This window comes from Trichechus manatus, unplaced genomic scaffold (genome assembly GCF_000243295.1).
Source record: "Trichechus manatus latirostris isolate Lorelei unplaced genomic scaffold, TriManLat1.0 scaffold00015, whole genome shotgun sequence".
NCBI classification, from domain to species: Eukaryota; Metazoa; Chordata; class Mammalia; order Sirenia; family Trichechidae; genus Trichechus; species Trichechus manatus.
The window spans coordinates 23,989,969-24,009,425 of record NW_004443951.1 but is presented as its reverse complement, the minus strand read 5'-3'; the positions used below and the strand labels follow the sequence as shown (position 1 = coordinate 24,009,425).

The 19,457-nt window shown below is 44.8% G+C and overlaps 1 protein-coding gene across 1 annotated transcript in view; it reads right to left on the bottom strand.

The window, feature by feature from the left end:
* CSMD2 (CUB and Sushi multiple domains 2) overlaps positions 1-19,457 on the bottom strand; it is a 752,464-nt gene that overhangs the window by 248,155 nt on the left and 484,852 nt on the right. The window contains exons 19-20 of the mRNA XM_012554226.1: positions 10,254-10,580; positions 4,927-5,121 (exon numbers count right to left, since the gene is read on the bottom strand). Of these exons, the coding sequence (XP_012409680.1) occupies positions 4,927-5,121; positions 10,254-10,580 (522 nt within the window). The remainder of the gene's footprint in view (positions 1-4,926; positions 5,122-10,253; positions 10,581-19,457) is intronic.

The window sequence follows — 19,457 nt, the reverse complement described above, 5'->3', positions numbered from 1 at the left end:
TGTGGAAGGTTTTTAAGTCTTTCATAAACATGTTTGAAATTATATTCTCTTTAGTGATGTTATTCAAGAAAAATACAGTAACAATGGAGCTAAAAGCCTGGGTTTAAATCCTGGCTCCATTGCTTGCAAGCTGGGAGGACCTTGGGCAAGTGACTTAACCTCTCTGTGCTCAGTGGGGATGACAACCATAATTACTTCCTTGGACTGGTGCAAGGCTAAAATGAGGAATACTTATAAAATACTTATTGTAGTGGGGTATGATTATTTGGTTCCTCCTCAAAGGAGACAAGACAGAGATGAATGTGGGGGAGAAAAAGACCAGGTACTCCTATGCAGCTGCCTTCACTACCTGGAAGTCCTTCTCAGGAAACTGCTGATTTTAAACATACGGATCTCCTATGTCCTCTGTACTCTAGATTTGTTGTTGTTGTTAGCTGCTGTCCAGTCGGTTCCCAACTCATGGTGACCCCGTGCACAATGGAACAAAACACTGCCTGCTCTTATTTTCTTTTTTAACTGTGCTTTAAGTGAAAGTTTACAATTCAAGTTAGTTTCTCATACAAAAATTTATACACACATTCTTATGTGATCCTAGTTGCTATCCCTGTAACGTGTCAGCACACTCCTTTCCACCCTGGATTTCCCGTGTCCATTCAACCAGCTCCTGTTCCTTTCTGCCTTCTCATCCTACCTCCGGACAGGAGCTGCCCATTTGGTCTCATGTATCTACTTGAGCTAAGAAGCACACTCTTCACAAGTATCATTTTATGTCCCATAGTCCAGTCTAATCTTTGTCTGAAGAGTTGACTTCAGGAACGGTTTTAGTTTTGGGCTAACAGGGAGTCTGGGGGCCATGTCTTACAGGGTCCCTCTAGTCTCAATCAAACCATTAAGTCTGGTCTTCTTACTAGAATTTGAGTTCTGTGCCCCACTCTTCTCCTGCTCCATCAGGGACTCTCTGTTGTGTTCCCTGTCAGGGTGGTCACTGGTGGTAGCCAGGCACCATCTAGTTCTTCTCGCTGCTCGCTCTTGCACCTTCCCCACGATTGGTTGCAGATTAAACCATTGTTATACATAAGGCTTTCATTGGCTGATTTTTCAGAAGTAGATCTCCAGGTCTTTCTTCCTAGCCTGTCTTAGTCTGGAAGCTCCGCTGGAAACTGTTCAGCATCATAGCAACATGCAAGCCTCTACTGATGGACAAGTGGTGGCTGCACATGAGGTGCATTGGCTGGGGAGTGAACCCTGGTCTTAAGACCTTCATGGAAGGCAAGAACTCTACCGCTGAACTACCATTGCTCCCAGGCTGGTGAACTACAGCCCTCGGGCCAATTCAGGCCCATTCATTTGTGCATAGTCTAAGGCTGCTTTCGTGTTACAATGGCAGAGCTGAGCAGAGACCTTATGGTCCGCAGAGCTGAAAATACTTCCCATCTGTCCTTTTAGAAGAAGGTTCGAGACCTCTGCTTTTGATCACCCAGATCATCATCCTTCTTTCTAAATTTAGGAGAAGCAGCCATTTCCCCCTTGTCCCATTATAGCCTCTCAAAAGCTAAGTGGCTCTTAGCATATATTAAAAGATTTTTAAAAAGACCATTAGCATTTAATTGTCCACAAGGTGGGGACACTTAATCAAAAACAAAACTAGAAAAAATGGAAAAGACAAAGATGCTGATTACAAAGCAGGGATCTCTCAAGGTTTGGGCATGAACAGGGAAAAGGGCCAAAGAGGGGCAGAGTCCCGGGAGGTTTCTCTATTTTGGAGTCCCCGGGTGATGCAAACATACTTGGGTTCTAATTGAAAGGTTGGAGGTTTGAGTCCACCCAGAGGTGTCTCAGGAGAAAGGCTTGGCAATCTGCTTCTGAATAATCAGTCATTGAAAACTCTATGGAGCACAGTCCACTCTGACACACATGGCAGGGTCACCATGAGTCAAAACTGACTCGACGACAACTGTTCTTTTCCCCCTCCCAGCTACCCTAGGTAGCATCTGGCTCTCATCAAATGCCCATCACTCTGAAAACAGAGAGAGATTCTCCCCATGCCAAGTTAGGGTCTCCAACAGGCTGTCCCTTATTTCTGGTAGCCTGTTGCTCCAAAACGTACTGTGCTTCCCCCTCTAGGGACAGAATGAATAAGACAGTTTTAATATCCCAATTAGGACTTTTAATTTAATTCCATTTCCCCCACACTATGAAATAGTGACAGCTGCTTTAAAATCCACTATCAGAGGTCAAATTCTCGCGGGCTCTCTCACTCACACGTGGTCATGAACGTTTCACTGTACCTGCTGAACTATGGTCTGGGAACCCTTGATTCAGGAGGGCAGGGGGTGGAGAGATGAGGAGGAGAGGGAGGGGGATTTTCAGCGGGGTCAGCTCCGTTGGGACTGAGCCCCTTAGATCTAGTCCCGGGGCACCTGGGGTCTGGGCTTCGGCCCTGGAACTGCCCACCGTCTTGGTGGGAAGATAGGACCAAGGCCCATGGAACTGGTAAAGACAAATGTAATGCTGGTAGAAAACAAAACCAAACCAGTTGTCATCGAGTTAATTCTGATTCATGGTGACCCCATGTGTGTCAGAGTAAACTGCTCTCCATAGGGTTTTCAATGGCTGATATTTTAGAAGTAGATTGCCAGGCCTTTCTTCTGAGGTGTCTCTGGGTGGACTCAAACTGCCAACATTTCAGTTAGCAGCCGAGTACATCAACCATCTGCACCACACAGGGACTCTGATGATGCTAAGAGGAAATCTCCACTAAAGTGCCCATGAAAAGAATAGGAATTAGGAGAAGGCAGAGACCAGATGCGCTGGAGATAGGGAAGATGTCCTGGACGAGATGGATTGACATGAGGAAAACCAAAGAAATCAGAGGAGACTGACGGGTGCAAGGAAAGAATGAGGGGCAGCCCGAAGGAGAGGTGAAGAGAGGTAAACCAGCCTGACTGGCAGCCCTCCAGACCCTGGGCCCTGGCGGGCTGCTTTGCACGGCCACCTTGTTTCACCTGCAAACAGCTCCACCAGCAAGTGTGATGATCCCCTTCTGCAGATCAGGGAGCCGAGGTCCAGGGTGTGACGTAATCTATCAGTTCTGCAGCTGGGAAGGGGTGAAGCCATGAGCTTCACGTGGTTACTCTGACTCCTAAGCTGTTTCATTTCCAAAAGCGCTGACTGTGCTGGGGAAGAATGGCAGATGAGGTTGTGTGGACCACATTGTGGTGGCCTTGGAGGACAGAAGGAAAATCTATTCTTTTCATGGTTGGGGTGGGCAACTGGAAGGAACGAGACTCATCATTTGATCCCCTAAAGTGGAGAATATGCAAATCTGATTGGTCTGATGAAGAAATGGTTAAAATCAAGTTAAAATAATGCTAACAGCTAATCCTTACAGAGCTCTACCTCCATGTCAGGCACTGATCCAAGGGCCATGCATCCTCATGACAACTCTGTGAAGAGGTCACCGGCATTATTCTGAATTTCACAGACAGGGCAACCGAAGCACAGAGAGGTCAAGTCCCTTGCCCTCTGTGACTCAGCTGGTAAGTCACAGGGATGTGGAGCAGGCAGTCTGGCTAGCGTCAGGCCTTTCATTGACATGTTGCTCATTAGGGAAGCTCTAGCCTAGTTCATTCATTCATGTCTTTATTCATGCACTCATTCATGATTCATCAACCAGTATTTACTGAGCGTTGCCCAAGTGCCAAACTACACGCCAGATATGGGGGATATGAGGTCCAGGAAGATCCCCAACCTCAGTGAGAGCACAGCTAACATTCACGAGTACTCTGGGCCACGATCTGCACTTTACTTATGTATCTTATTATTGTATCTTTTTTTCTGGCCAAAAAGACAGAGCCTCAGAGGGACAAAGCAACTTTTCCAGGTAAGTGGCAGAGCCAGGATTCCAGCCAAGGCCCCTCTGAAGCGAAAGCCCACCTCGACCCTGGACCTCTTTGCTGGTGGGGATGTGCTGTGTGTCCTTGGTGGTCTGTCCTCTCTCATCCACCCACCTGTCAGCTCTGGGGCGGTGCTTGCTCTATGGCACACTCGCTTCCTCATCCATTCCCCTGTCCTTCCCGCTTGCTGGCCAGTGTGTAAGATTTGGGGTTGGAAAAGGTTAAGTCGGGAGGTCTCTTAGGTCTCCACCCTTTGTCTATCACATGAGATGAGAGGAAGATGCTATCTGGCTCCTGAAAGGCCACATCTCTGCCCCAGAAGGCCTGGGGGGTATTGACTGTCCACCCATTATTCACAAATACTGATTTAGCAGCTCTTCTGTGCCAAGCACAATGCTAGTATACAAATTTGACATGATTCCTACCCTCAAGAAGCTTAATCTGTGTTAAAAATGCCTGCCGCTTGGTGGAACAGATGGCTGCTGTCTGAAATTGAGGCAGGAACCATGCTGTGTGGCGAGGCAGACTGAGTAGATGGCATAATGAACCTCCCACGCATGTCAAGCTGTGCTTCTTCTGGCTGGTCTGCCCTTCGCCTCCTGGACACTGATGTGAGGATATCAAGGCAGCATTTAACATGGGCACAAAGGCCGAGCTTGGGAGATGTCCCAGGGAACAGGGGAGAATTAGCATGTGCAGAAGGGAAGAGTGCTAGGCAGCCTGAAAAGCTCCCAGCACTGCCAAGGCTGCTGGGGCTGATGGAGCTCCCCTGGGCAGAAGCCGGAAGCAGGGCTCCTAATGGCTGTGATATTGGGAAGGCTCCCAGCTTGAAAGAAGACGTGTTTTTGATGCCTGACATTCCAGAACCAGCATTTCTCCAGGTTTAATCTCTGGTTACAATTCAAATCCTATGCAAAGTGGTTATATAAAGCCCCTGTTGGAACGGTGTAAAAGTGAGAGAGTGGCCTTGGGTTCTGGGAGAAGAGGAAGAATGAATACCAAAACGGATCCCAGCCCAGCAGGCTCGTACCTTCGCATCGCAGCACGGCGCTGTTCCACACCACGCTGCCCTCCTTCAGGATGCAGGTGATGGTCTCTGAGCCCTGGGTCCCCAGGAAGCCTTCATCACAGAGGAAAGAGATGGAGCTGCCCAGCTGAAGGCTGTCCCCAAACCGTTTGCCGTTCACTGGAACACCAGGATCCGGGCACTCGTTGTGTCGGAATGCTGTATGGATAAGGGTCAAGGGCATGATTAGTCAGAGCTGGTGTGGGGACCCCCGGAGAAAACAGGCTTCATTATCATGGACAAACCTACACTGCCCCGACTTCCCCCAAGAACCTACCATGCTGGAGGGAGAGCTAGATACCTTAGGAGCAGGAACCCTGGGGTTAGGACCGATGCGCCACATCGGGCAGAAAGCCAAAAACAAAGAGAAACAGAACCCCAAACTGTTGCCATCTAGTTGATTTCGACTCATGGCAACCTCACGTGTCAGTAGAACTGTGCTCAATTGGGTTTTCAGTGGCTGATTTTTCAGAAGTAGATCGCTAGGTCTTTCTGCCAAGGTGCCTCTGGTGGACACAAACCTCCAACTTTTCTTTCAGCTGCTGAGTCCGTTAACTGTTTGGACTCTCCAGGTGCTCCTGGGCAAAAAGCAGGTGCTTGTTAAACCCGATCTTCTGCTTTCCTGAGCATCTAATTCAATGTCAATCTAATGAACATTTATAGATCAGGCAGTGAGCTGAGTGTTTCTCATGTTAGCTTATTTATACCATGTAATGGTTCCATGAGATAGATATTATTACCCCAGTTTACAAATGAGGAAAGCGAGGCTCAATGTGACTAAGGAGCAGATCTGTCTCGCCAATGTCAAATCCATTCCACGCTTCCCTAACTTCAGACAGTTAAAGGGGATCATTTATGCTGCAGGTGAGCAGGACTCTAAATCCTCTGACACTAATAAACACTCAGAATCATAAAGTAGGTGCCCTGGAATTAACCCTGTCTGAAGCCATTCCCTTCGTTTCCTTGTCTCTCACTCTGCCCTGGCAACTGATAATGCAGTGAGAGGGGAGAGGAAAGGGCCAGAACGCTGTGAGTTTAATCAGCTTTGCCTCTGATTAGTGACATGGCCCTGGGAAGCTTATGTAACCTTGCTGAGCCTCAGTTTCCTAACCTATAAAATTATACTTCAATTACTGGGTCATTTTGAGATGTAAATAAAGTTAAAGTTGATATGAATATGAAAGTGGTGAGCATCTGCTACAGCACATGGCAGGCAATAAGCCCTCACTGGGGATGAGTTCCTTTCCTTCCTCCCTTCCCCACATGGAAAGATACCTTTCCTACTCCATGCCCACCAAGCACGTTCCCAGCCTTCCTCCATCATGATGCCATAGTTGTGGCACTAAACGGAAACCCAAACCAAACATATTGCCTTCGAGTCAATCCTGACTCATCGTGACCCCATGTATTACACAGTAGAACTGAGCTCCATAGGGTTTTCTTGGCCATAATCTTTATGAGAGATTGCCAGCCCTTCCTTCCTCAGCATGGCCAGGTGAGTTCAAACCACCAATCTTTTGGTTAGTAGCTGAGTGCAAACATTTGCGCTACCAACCCAGGGACCGGTCAGGTCCTATGTACATCCCTGTTGTTTGCAAGATGGTGGCTGTCCAGTGGAGGCCAGGCTCCATGGCTGCACAAACATGTGCCAGATTCAAGAGTCCAATTTACGAGCCTTTGAAATTCCCTAGTGATTGAAACACTTGCGCAGTCAGAAACAGAAGCAGCGGTGGAGGCTGCTGATCTTGCTGGAGGCAAGAGGCCTGCAAACCTGATGATCCTCCCTACTGAGCATGAGCTGTGGGAGTTTCTGGCATGGAGATGATTGTGAAGAGCAAAGTCTAGGTCAGCCTGGACTTCAGTCTCACAACCTTTCTTCAGCAGGAACTATGACCATGACATCACCTTGACATTTAGAAATACGGTATGGGAAGAAAAGTCCAAGTTTTGTCTATCCAAAAACCTATCAGACACACAGACACACACACACACACACACACACACAGAGACACACACACACACACACACACACACAGAGACACACACACACACTGACACACACAGACACACACACACACACAGAGCAGGGTTACGGGGTTTATTTCACACATCTAGGAGAAAAGCTCTAAGTTAAGGACTTAAATATTGCCCACTTCTACCTGTGAACCTTTCCAAACTTCAGTTTCCTGGTCTATGAACAGGGATATTTCATAGTTTATGGAGATTTTGGTTTGAGGCTACTGGTGACAACTGTAAAGTGCTCAACACAGGGTCTGGCACACAATAGGTGCTCAGTAAAAGGTAGCTACTATCATCATTAGGAGTCCATGGATGGTGCAAACAGTTAACATGCTCGTCTGCTAACTGAAAGGTTGGAGGTCTGAGTCCACCCAGAGGCACCTTGGAAGAAAGGCCTGTTGTTCTACTTCTGAAAAATCAGCCACTGAAAATCTTATGGAGCACAGTTCTATCTTGACACATATGGGGTTGCTATGCGTTGGAGTTGACTAGATGGCTACTGGTTTACTATTATCATTATCCAAAATGTTCCACGTGGAAGAAGGATTAGGTTTATGTCAAGGAGTTCTAGAGGTGCATACAGGATTACTGATGCTAGTTATAGAGACAAAGATTTCAAATCAACGTAAAAAACCAATAAACCAAACCCACTGCTGTAGAGTCTATTCCAAGCCATAGCAACCCTATAGGACAGAGTAGAACTGCCCCATAGGGTTTCCTAGGCTGAAATCTTTACAGAAGCAGACCGCCACATCTTTCTCCCGTGGAACGGCTGGTGGGTTTGAAATGCCGACCTTTCTGTTAGCAACTGAGTGCTTAACCACTGAGCCACCAGGGCCCCCCAATATCTGTAGTAGTGTTCACCAAATGTTACCAAGAGCCATTTCTGTGTAGCAGGATTTTGGGAGGTATTTAAAGTTTCTTCTTTGTCTTGTTCTCTGTTTTTTGAGTATTCTGACATTGGATATGCATCACCAATCACTAGAAAAAGACATCATGTTTGGTAAAGTAGAGGGTCAGTGAAAATGAGATAGATTGACGCAATACCCACAACAATGGACTCAAACATACCAACGATCATTAAGATGGTGCAGGACCAGGCAACATTTCATTCTGTTACACATAAGGTTGCCAGGAGTTGAAGATGACTCAATGGCAACTAACAACAACAACAGCACTTTTATAAGATGGGGAAAACTTGGAAAGAAATGGTAAATAAGAGCTCAACCCTTAGGTCAAGTCCACTGCCCTCAAAGTGAAGTGCACTCTCTGGATTTCTTCTGCCTCTTCCTCCCAGGGACTCAGTATTTGTTTCTTTTCTGGAGAGCGGGGGCTTTAATAGGATCTGATTTTCCTAGGAGGTCATGAGTATGCATTTTTGCCCCAAGTCCCCCTGCAGTGTCTTTGAACCTGCGGAGTTCTCAGCCCTCACCACCCTGGATAAATGGGCTTCCCTGGGATGCCTGTTACCCTCGTTCTTCTGTCCACTCACATCACAGCGCAGGAAGAGCATTTAGTCATTCATGGATGCTTCCACTCAATAAACACGTACTGACCATGTGCTGGGCAGAGGGGATAGAAAGGTAAGTAAGATATACCTCCACCATTGCAGAGCTCATGATCTCATGGGAAAAGCAGAGATGAGAAGAGATAAGCTAAAAACCAACATTATTGGTGCTTTCATACTAGGAAGGCTGAGACAGACAGAACTTGGTTCCACTTTCTTCTGCCTATATGATGATGGGAACGGAGGAGGCATGCCCCTTTGCGAAGGATGTGTAAGCATTCTGAAGGCTGGTGAGGAGAACCACCAAGGAAGGGCTTTTCTGTGGGTGGTCAGTGGGAATCAGGGGCCCCAAATGACCCACCACTTAGCACTTATTGTCTCCAGCCCAACTGGACCCCAGGGATAGGTGAAACAGGGAGACAAGGCTTCTATGTCAAGGGTTGGCGGGGGGTGGGAGGTGTTGGGAGGAGATCCATTTTGTCCAAAAGTACTAGATGGAAGAGCTCTCTGTGTCCATTTGTGGGTGGAGCTTGTATTGAAGGCTTTCATTTCACAACGGTGGCAGTGGTGGTATAGTGGTAGAATTCTCACCTTTCATGTGGGAGACCTGGTTCAATTCCTGGCCAATGCACCTCATATGCAGCCACCACCCTCTGTCGGTGGTGGTTTGTGTATTGTCATGACACTAAACAGGTTTCAGCAGAGCTTCCAGACTAAGACAAGACTAGGAAGAAAGGCTTGGTGATCTGCTTCCAAAAATCAGCCAGTGAAAACCCTATGGAGCACAATGGTCCAATCGGTAACAGACCATGGAGATGGTACCGGACCAGGTAGCATTTCATTCCATTGTGCACAAGGTCACTGTGAGTTGGGGGTCAACTCAACAGCAGCTAATAACAACAACAACATTTCACAAGCAGCCTCTGGAAATGGATCCTCTGGAAATCAATCTGGCTAATTTCTCAGGCAGACCCAGCTTCATCCCCACTGCCATTTGTCCTTGGCCAAACTCACAGGGCTTGTGGCTTATTATGGTCTGATAACCAATTCTTGCTACCTTTGGCTCCTTGCTATTTCTAGTCTCCAAGCCTCTTCTCCATCCCACCCCTACTGTAACCCTATGAGACACAGAATGAAAACAATCACTGCTGAGCTTCAGGTGGCTTCTAGAAAAGGGTGCCCAGGATTGAAACTGGAGGTACAAATTTCAGTCTGTGGCCTGGGAGAGGCTATGAGGAAATATCTTAAGAGTTGGCTCCAATAAGTCTTGGAGCCAAACAGAAACACTGTTTCTGATTTGACTATGGAGAATGGGAGTCCGGCAAAGCAATTCCATCAAGAAAACCAGAAGCCATCAGTCAGTAGGCAATCGGGGATTTGGAGGAGCATGTCAGAGAGGGAATCAGGAGTGAATGAGAGATGACAGAGGCTTTCTTTCCCCTGGTCCCTCTCTGGTTATAGCTGGGCCTTCTAGGAGGGAGAGCATGAGAAAGAAAGCTGAGGATCAGGCTCCTGTACAGTATCTGTCACATCTATGGGAAATAAATGCTCCAAAGAGTGACTGCATAGAAAAGCACACCCAGTCCAGTGGCCAGAGCCACATGCTTTTTTGTGGTCACATTGGGAACTCCCTGCCTGAGCACTGCAGCCCAGCAATGTCCTTGGACTGGTCCACCCCATCAACACTCCTCCCAGGAACACCCTCAACCATCCTGGAGGCCAACGCTCAGAGGGATGGTCAGCTGGAGACAGAGGGAGGACTCACTGGTAAAGGTGATGTTGAAGCCCCGCTTCCCTGTGGAGTGGTCAGTCTGGAACTCGAGACGGGCCACATGGCCACTGCTGGTGATGGAGGAGGGGAGCTGGTTTCCTGAGAAAGTGCCTAGCACTGGGGCCTCAGCTGTGGCCCCGTCCTTGATGACCAGGAAATCAAACTGCGGCTCCACGTCGATGTCATTGAAGGCCAGGTGGATCCGGCTCTCGGGCCGGGCCAGGATGAGCCAGACGCAATGCAGGTGGTTGCCGTAGTCCTCTGGGTAGTTGGGGGACAGGACGACCCCAGAGGGGCTGGTGAAGTTGAAGAAGCAGGAAACTGCAAGAGAAGAGCAGTGGAGGTCATTAGGAGTCCCCGGCACTCTGCCGGGGCCACTGAGGGCTGGCAGGGGGACAGTTCTTTTAGTCTTAAGAACAACAGAAAGAAAGAAAGGGTGACACAGGGTTGGGCTGGACTGGCTGGGCTTGGAGCTCTAGGCAGGAAATATGCTGGCTCCATGCTGGGCAGAGCCTTGGGGAGGGTCCCCTTGGCAAACAGCAGACACGGTGGAGTTTGTCTTCTTTTGGCCCCCTTTCCCTCTGGCAGTGTGCTCACCCCAGCCAGTGACTGCATGCTCTGTGGTCCCTTGTGTTGGGGACAAATCAGCATCCGAGCTTAAGTGTAGAATGCCAGGACATGATCCCTCTCGGCTTGGTATGCAGCAGCAGGAGCAGGCATTGCTTAACTCAGAAGAAAGTCTCTCAGTTGAGGGTATTTCTGACTCTCGGTGCAGAGGATTATGCACACACCACCACTGCTACCGCCACCACAACCATCCCTGCCACCACTGCCACCACCACCACTGCGCTCACCACCAGTCACCACCATTGCCACCACCATTGCCACCACCACCATCATCAGTGCCCCTGCCACTACTGCTGTCACCACCATCACCACCGCCACCACAGCTGCCACCGCTGCCGCCACCACCACCACTGCCACCATTGCCACCACCGCTGCCGCCACCACCATCACCACCACTGCCGCCGCCACCACCATCACCACCACTGCCGCCACCACCACCACCACCACCACTGCCATCACTGCTACCATCGCCACTGCCACAACCATCATCATTGCCACCACCGCCACCATGGCTACCACCACCACCGCCACCGCCACCACTATCAGCACCGTCACGGCCATCGCCACCACCACCGCCACCACCGCTGCCACAGCCTCCACTGCCACCATCATCACCACCATCACCGTCACCACCACCACCATCACCACTGTCACCACTGCCACCACTGCCTCTGCCACCAGCACCACCACCGTAATGGCTGCTGCCACAGCTGCGGCCACCACCATAGGAGTAACCAGGGTGGAGCTATTCCCAGATCATTTCTCTCCGTTAAAGGATTCTGGTGGGGAAACTGTAGGCATGCCATAGGAATTCTACAAACCTCAAGCTATAAAGCTATGCTAAGGAGGTGCTAGGTAAGCCCGACCTTTCCTAGACCGAAGTTTTAAAGCTTTTAAAGACCTCATCCTGTGCCCTGCCCACTTCCTGTCGCTGCTCTTCTACTTTACCTAAGGGTTAACTCCTCTGAAATCCTTTATTTTATAGTCTTTTCATGCTAATTACTGACAGGCCCTGTAATAGGGACTAGGCAAGAAAGTGATCTAAATTGCTGTCTATAGAAAAATCAACAAACAAAAACGAAACTAAAATTAAAAAGAAAAATAATAGAATGGAAAAATAATTGCAACAAATATGACAAAGGGCAAATATCAATATTGAATTAAGAGCTTTTATAATTGTATGAAAACATCACCAAGACCTCAATAGTTACATGGGCTAAGAGTATGACCAGAAGATTCATATGAGAGATAATAAAATTAATATGAGAAACAGTCCATTTCACTAGGAAAAAAATATAGGAAAAAAAAACCCAAAAAAACAGACAAACAGAAAACCCAACACTGTTGAGGCTTCATGGAGACTAGTATGTTCATTCATGGCTAGCTGCAGGGTAAAGCTGATGTAATCTTTTTGGAAGGGAGTATACAAATTATTAAGAGTCATGAAACTATTCAAATATTCTAACTCAATAATCTCTAGGAATTAATTCAAAAGAAGAAAAGCCACATGGACAAAGATGTTTACAGTGATGTAATTTTACTGCAGCAAAAAACTGTGAACAACTTATATGTATGCCCGACAATGTGAGGGAAATTACAGTATTTAATGTGATGCAGTTTAAATGCAATCGTTAAAGTGATAAATATGACCCTGTAGAAAGAGGAGTGTTAAAAATCATTTTAAGTAAAATAGCAGATCACAAAATTATATGTATACTTTTGATTATAGCTATTAAATGTTTGTTTATATATGCATAAAAACTGGACATGAGCCAAAAAATAAAAATCATATTAGGGTAGTAGTGGGTTTCTGGGTGATACTTTTTTCAAAATGAAAAAATAATATAGGCTTATTCTAAAAAAAATTTAATATATAAAAGTATAAAGTGAAAACTGATATGGATAAACATTTACATCCCTTTATAACATCTATATTGATGTTTGGTATTAATAATATTGATCCTTACGTATAATATTTGACTTATTATTTATAATGAAGCTACTATGAAAAGTAATAATAAAGTCATGTTTGCAAAACAAAATAAAACAAAACACACCCACAACAAAATAAAGGAATTGGTAACTCTTGTGAGTTTCCTCCTGACTCCCCCGTCTCCACCCTTCTTCGCCTTTTCTGTGTTAGGTATTTCTTTTCCAAACTACCGCTGAACGCTCTCCCAGCAAATTCAGCGAAGTGAGCCTGGTTCCTAAGGGTCCTAAGCCATAGTCAGTCTTATTCTGGTAATCCTGTACCTAATAAGTATAGAAGAGTTTGAGCCAAGAGGAGAGAAGGACACAAAAAAGCTTTTAGGCAACACAAGATAGAGTTAATAGTAACTATTATTATATACGTATTGAGGGTTACTAAATGCAGGCAATGCTCTAAGCACTTTTTATCAATTACCCCATTTAAATGTCACATGAACACCCTGAGGTAGGTACCTTTATTAACCCCATTTAAAGATGAAGACACTGAGATGCAGACAGATTAAGTAACTTGCCAGGGTCACACAGCTAGTAAATGGTAGAGCCAAATTCAAATCTGCAGTCTGACTCCAAGGACCAAGCTCCTACCCACTCTCCAAAATATGTCCCAGTATGAGAACAGTACTGTTCGCTGGTCCTAAGTTTGAAAGCAGAATACTTGGAGGTGTTTCTAGAATTTGCCAAAGATCCATCTGTCAACCCCAGATGACATCAGCACTGAAGTGGGGGCTCCGGGCTGGACACAGAGGCTCATACAACGTCATCCCATCTCCAGCTTTGTGGGAGTCCAGTGAAAGCATAATGGAAATAATGAGGAACCATAATTCAAAGCCAACTATCTTGAAGGCAAAAGGAGGCAAATCATGAGATGTGTCTACCAGTAGAACAACACACCAAGGCAGACTGAAGACAAAGACAAACCCTACAGTTCCAGAAGGAAGATAATGACCGGGGCAACATAAACATGCAAACAAATGGACCTGTTGCAGAGAATTTTATTAACATCACCTGGGTCCCTACCCTCATCCCTCATGGGGTGACACTGAATGGGCATCCACGTCTTCATAGTCTTTTTCCAGGGTTGTCATGTTGTACAGCTCCAGGGCGCCATTTTTGAATTTGAGCAGCTGTTATGCAGCAGTTCTCTTTATCACTTTAAAATTATCTTGTTCATCTGTTTTGTTGATATGGATTGTCCCTCCCACTCTCCAACATACAAATACACTCCATGAGAGCAGAAATCTACTGTGTTTAATCACCTCTGAATCCCTAATGGCTCCCATAATGCCTGGTACACTGCAGGTGTTCAATCAATATGTGTTGAATAAATCAATGAATATCTAACGCTTGATATCACCCAGAAAGATGGCAGCTTGAACAAATGTGCCTCATACTCCCATCCTCAGTCAACCCACAACCAACAGAATTGACCGAAGCTTGTAAAATAGGTAAACACTTGTGTCAGCTCTGGAAACTAGGGGAAAATACTGTGCCATGGCTTTCAACACATTTATCTCCGACATAGTACAGATGCTTCCCTAAATAATTCAAAGCAGAAAAGGGTGTGTTCTAGCCAAGTCATTAAACAGCAAAGACAACAGAAAGCTGCTCTCAAATATGAAAGTCCTCAGAAAGTAAACTATCCACATAACATTCCTGAAAAACCATTTGGAGATATTCTCTATCCAACCAAGAGATGAATCAAAATGAAGACCTCTAGTATGGGAAAGTTGTGGTGAATAAAAAATGGAAAAGATTGGAGGTAAGCATAAAAACCAGTACAGTAATAAATCTAAATAATTGCTATAAACATAGTTATAAAAACGGAATGCAAGTATAATAAATATTCCTGAGAAGACTGATATAAGAATACCATTTCTGTCCATACTTGAGGGTAAAAATCTCCAGATTATACTGATATAAACAATAAAGCTGAAGCAAAGAGATATGCTCATTTCCTCGTCTTGTGAGAAATCTGTTATAGTTTCTGTGGTTAATTAGAGAAATATAGGTTAGAGTATGTTTTTAAAGCTGTTAAGTGTAATTACTAATAGAATATGAAATAGTTTATCTTCAAAATTACCAAACAGGAAAAGGCAAAGCAGTCAATTTAGGCAAAAAAGTGGAATTCAAAGGAAACAGCAAGGAAGCACAAAGAGGGTAAGATGCTAAAAGAGAGAAAAGACATCATTTACGACCATACATTTATACAAGTTAATCTGTGGAGCAATGGTTAAGTGCTTGGCTGCTAACTGAAAGGTTGGTGGTTAAAACTCACTCAGTGGCTCCGTGGAAGAAAGACCTGGCAATCTGTTTCCATAAAGATTACAGCCAAGAAGACCCTTTGGGGGCAGTACTACTCTGTCACATGGGGTTGCTATGAGTCGGAATTGACCAAATGGCACCCAACAGCAGTAAAATACAGCCCTCATTTTGGGACAAGACCCACAGCTAAAACAACTCAGACTGGTCAAAAGTAAAAGAACAGGCACAGATAGCTCAGGCTTCACATTAGAAGGGAGTTAGAATTTATCAGTGTCAAGGCCCCAAAGATTCCAATTTAATTGGTGGAGTGGACCCAGGTGATCCTAACGTGAAAACTGATATGGATAAACATTTACATCCCTTTATAGCATCTATATTGATGTTTGGTATTAATAATATTGATCCTTATGTATAATATTTGACTTATTAGTTATAATGAAGCTACTGTGAAAAGTAATAATAAAGTCATGTTTGCAAAACAAAATAAAACAAAACACACCTACAACAAAATAAAGGAGTTGGTAACTCTTGTGAGTTTCCTCCTGACTCCCCGTCTCCACTCTTCTTTGCCTTTTCTGTGTTAGGTATTTCTTTTCCAAACTACTGCTGAATGCTCTCCCAGCAAATTCAGCGAAGTGAGCCTGGTTCCTAAGGGTCCTAAGCCATAGTCAGTCTTATTCCGGTAATCCTGTACCTAATAAGTATAGAAGAGTTTGAGCCAAGAGGAGAGAAGGACACTAAAAAGCTTTTAGGCAACACAAGATAGAGTTAATAGTAATTATTATTATATACGTATTGAGGGTTACTAAATGCAGGCAATGTTCTAAGCACTTTTCATCAATTATCCCATTTAAATGTCACATGAACACCCTGAGGTAGGTACTTTTATTAACCCCATTTAAAGATGAAGACACTGAGATGCAGACAGGTTAAGTAACTTGCCAGGGTCACAGAGCTAGTAAATGGTAGAGCCTTCTGATAACACGTCCAAAGCATGTGAGACGAAGTCTTGCCATCCTCGCTTCTAAGGAGCATTCTGGTTGTATTACTTCCAAGACAGATTTGTTCATTCTTCTGGAAGTACATGGTATATTTAATATTCTCTGCCAACACCATAATTCAAATGCATCTATTCTTCTTCAGTCTTCCTTATTCATTGTTCAGCTTTTGAATGCGCACGAGGAAATTGAAAATATCATGGCTTGGGTCAGATGGACGTTAGTCCTCAAAGTGACATCTTTGCTTTTCAACATTTTAAAGAGGTCTTTTGCAGCAGATTTGCTTAATGCAGCATGCCATTTGATTTCCTGACTGCTGCTTCCATGGGCATTGATGGTTGATTCAAGTAAAATGAAATCCTTGACAACTTCAATCTTTTCTTTATTTATCATGATGTTGGTCCAGCTGTGAGGATTTTTGTTTTCTTTATGTTGAGGTGTAATCCATACCGAAGACTGTGGTCTTTGATCTTCATCAGTAAGTGCTTCAAGTCCTATTCCCTTTGAACAAACCAGGTTGCGTCATCTGAATATCGCAGCTTGTTAATGAGTCTTCCACCAATCCTGATGCCGTATTCTTCTTCATATAATCCAGTTTCTCGTATTATTTGCTCAGCATACAAACTGAGTAAGTGTGGTGAAAGGATACACCCCTGACAAACACCTTTCCTGACTTTAAACCACGCAGTATCCCTTGTTCTGTTCAAACAACTGTCTCTTGGTCTATGTACAGGTTACGCATGAGCACAATTAAGTGTTCTGGAATTTCCATTATTCCCAGTGTTACCCATAGTTTGCTATGATCCCCACAGTCGAATGCCTTTGCATTGTCAATAAAACACAGGTATACATCTTTGTGGTATTCACTGCTTTCGGCCAAGATCCATCTGACATCAGCAATGATATCCCTGGTTCCACGTCCTCTTCTGAATCCAGCTTGAATTTCTTCTGGCAGTTCCCTGTCAATATACTGCTGCAACCGTTTTTGAATTATCTTCAGCAAAATTTACTTGCATGTGATACTAATGATATTGTTTGATAATTTCCGCATTCTGTTGGATCACCTTTCCTTGGAATGGGCAAAAACATGGATCTCTTCCAGTCAGTTGGCCAGGTAGCTGTCTTCCAAATTTCTTGGCGTAGATGAGTAAGCACTTCCAGTGCTGCTTCTGTTTGTTGGAACATCTCAGTCGGTATTCCTTCAATTCCTGGAGCCTTGTTTTTTGCCAATGCCTGCAGTTCAGCTTGGACTTCTTCCTTCAATGTCATCAGTTCTTAATCATATGCTACCTCCTGAAATGGTTGAACATTGACCAATTCTTTTTGGTACAGTGACTCTGTGTATTCCTTCCATCTTCTTTTGATGCTTCCTGTATCGTTCTATATTTTGCTCATAGAATCCTTCAATGTTGCAACTCGAGGTTTGAATTTTTTTTTTGTTCTTTCAGCTTGAGAAATGCTGAGTGTGTTCTTCCTTTTTGGTTTCTAACTCCAGGTCTTTGCACATTTCATTATAATACTTTGTTTTCTCAAGACGTCCTTTAAAATCTTCTGTTTAGCTCTTTTACTTCATCATTTCTTCCATTCACTTTAACTACTCTATGTTCAAGAGCAAGTTTCAGAGACCCTTCTGACATCCATTCTGGTCTTTTCTTTCTTTCCTGTCTTTTTTTTTTCCCCCAATACAAAAATTTATACATATATTGTTAGGTGACCCTAATTGCTCTCCGCATACTGTGACAGCACACTCCTCCTTCCCACCCCTGATGCCCTGTGTCCATTCAACCAGCTCCTAACCCTCTCTGCCTTCCCATCTCACCTCCAGACGGAAGCTTCCCATGTAGTCTCCTGTATCTACTTGAGCTAAGAGGCACACTCCTCACGAGTATCACTTTATGTCCCACAGTCCAGTTGAATCCCTGTCTGAAGAGTTGGCTTGTTTTAATTCTGGGCTGATAGACAATCCACGGGCCATGCTTTCTGGGGTTCCTCCAGTCTCAGTCAGACCATTAAGTCTGGTCTTCTTACTAGAATTTGAGTTCTGCACTCCCACCTTTCTCCTGCTCCATCTGGGACTCTCTGTTGTGTTCCCTGTCAGGGCAGTCATTGGTGGTAGCTGGGCACCATCTAGTTCTTCTGGTCTCAGGCTGATGAAGTCTGGTTTATGTGGCCCTTTCTGTCTCTTGGGCTAATACTTTCCTTTTATCTTTGGTGTTCTTCATTCTCCTTTACTCCCGGTGGTTGGGACCAATTGATGCATCTTAGATGGCCGCTTGCTAGCTTTTAAGACAACAGACACCATTCATTAAAGTAGGATGCAGAACATTTTCTTAATAAACTTTGTTATGCCAATTGACCTAGATGTCTCCTGAAAGCATGGTCCCCAGAGCCCCGCCCCTGCTACTCCATCCCTTGAAGTGTTTGGCTGTATTCAGGAAACTTCTTAGCTTTGATTTAGTCCAGTTGTGCTCACTTCCCCTGTAGTGTGTGCTGTGACATACAGTTTTTAATGGCTGATTTTTTTGGAAGTAGATCTCCAGGCTTTTCTTCTGAGATGCCTCTGGATGGACTTGAGCTTCCAACCTTTTGGTTAGAAGCAGAGTGCATTAATTATATTTGCACCAACTCGGGACTCTGGTGACTATGGTTACCAGGTGCTAAACACTTTGAAAGAAACAATTATAACAATGGCTACTGAGCGCTTACTATGTGCCAAGAACTGTTCTAAACAGTTTATGTGAATTAATTCATTGAATCATCTCAACCACTCTATGAGGTGAATGTCATTATTAATCCTCCATTTGACAAAGAAGAAAATGATGCACAGAGATGTTAAGTAACTTGCCCGAGGTTAACAGCTGGTAAATAACAGAGCCAGAATTCAAACCCAAGACTATTTTCTTAATTATGCTAAGCTGTGGGCCTAACATTCCAGGCCTTGTGCTTGGCACTCAGGATCCAGAGATGAACCAGATGTGGACCCTGACCTTGGGGAGAGCTCTTGGTCTTGAGGCAGAAACATGACAAGGAAATAGACAGGTCAGTGCAGTTTGGAAAGATGTGTCCAGACCTTCTTAGCTTTGGTTTAGTCCAGTTGTGCTGACTTCCCCGGTAGTGTGTAGAATGTGTTCTTCTGTGTTTAAACCTTTTCTTGAGTTCTTATAATAGTGGTCTTATACAGTATTTGTCCTTCTGTGCCTGACTAAATTCACTTAGCATAATAAGTTCTAGCTTCCACCAAGTTATATGATGTTTCACAGCTTCGTCATTGTTCTTTATCGTTGTGTAATATTCCATTATGTGGATATACCATAGTTTGTTT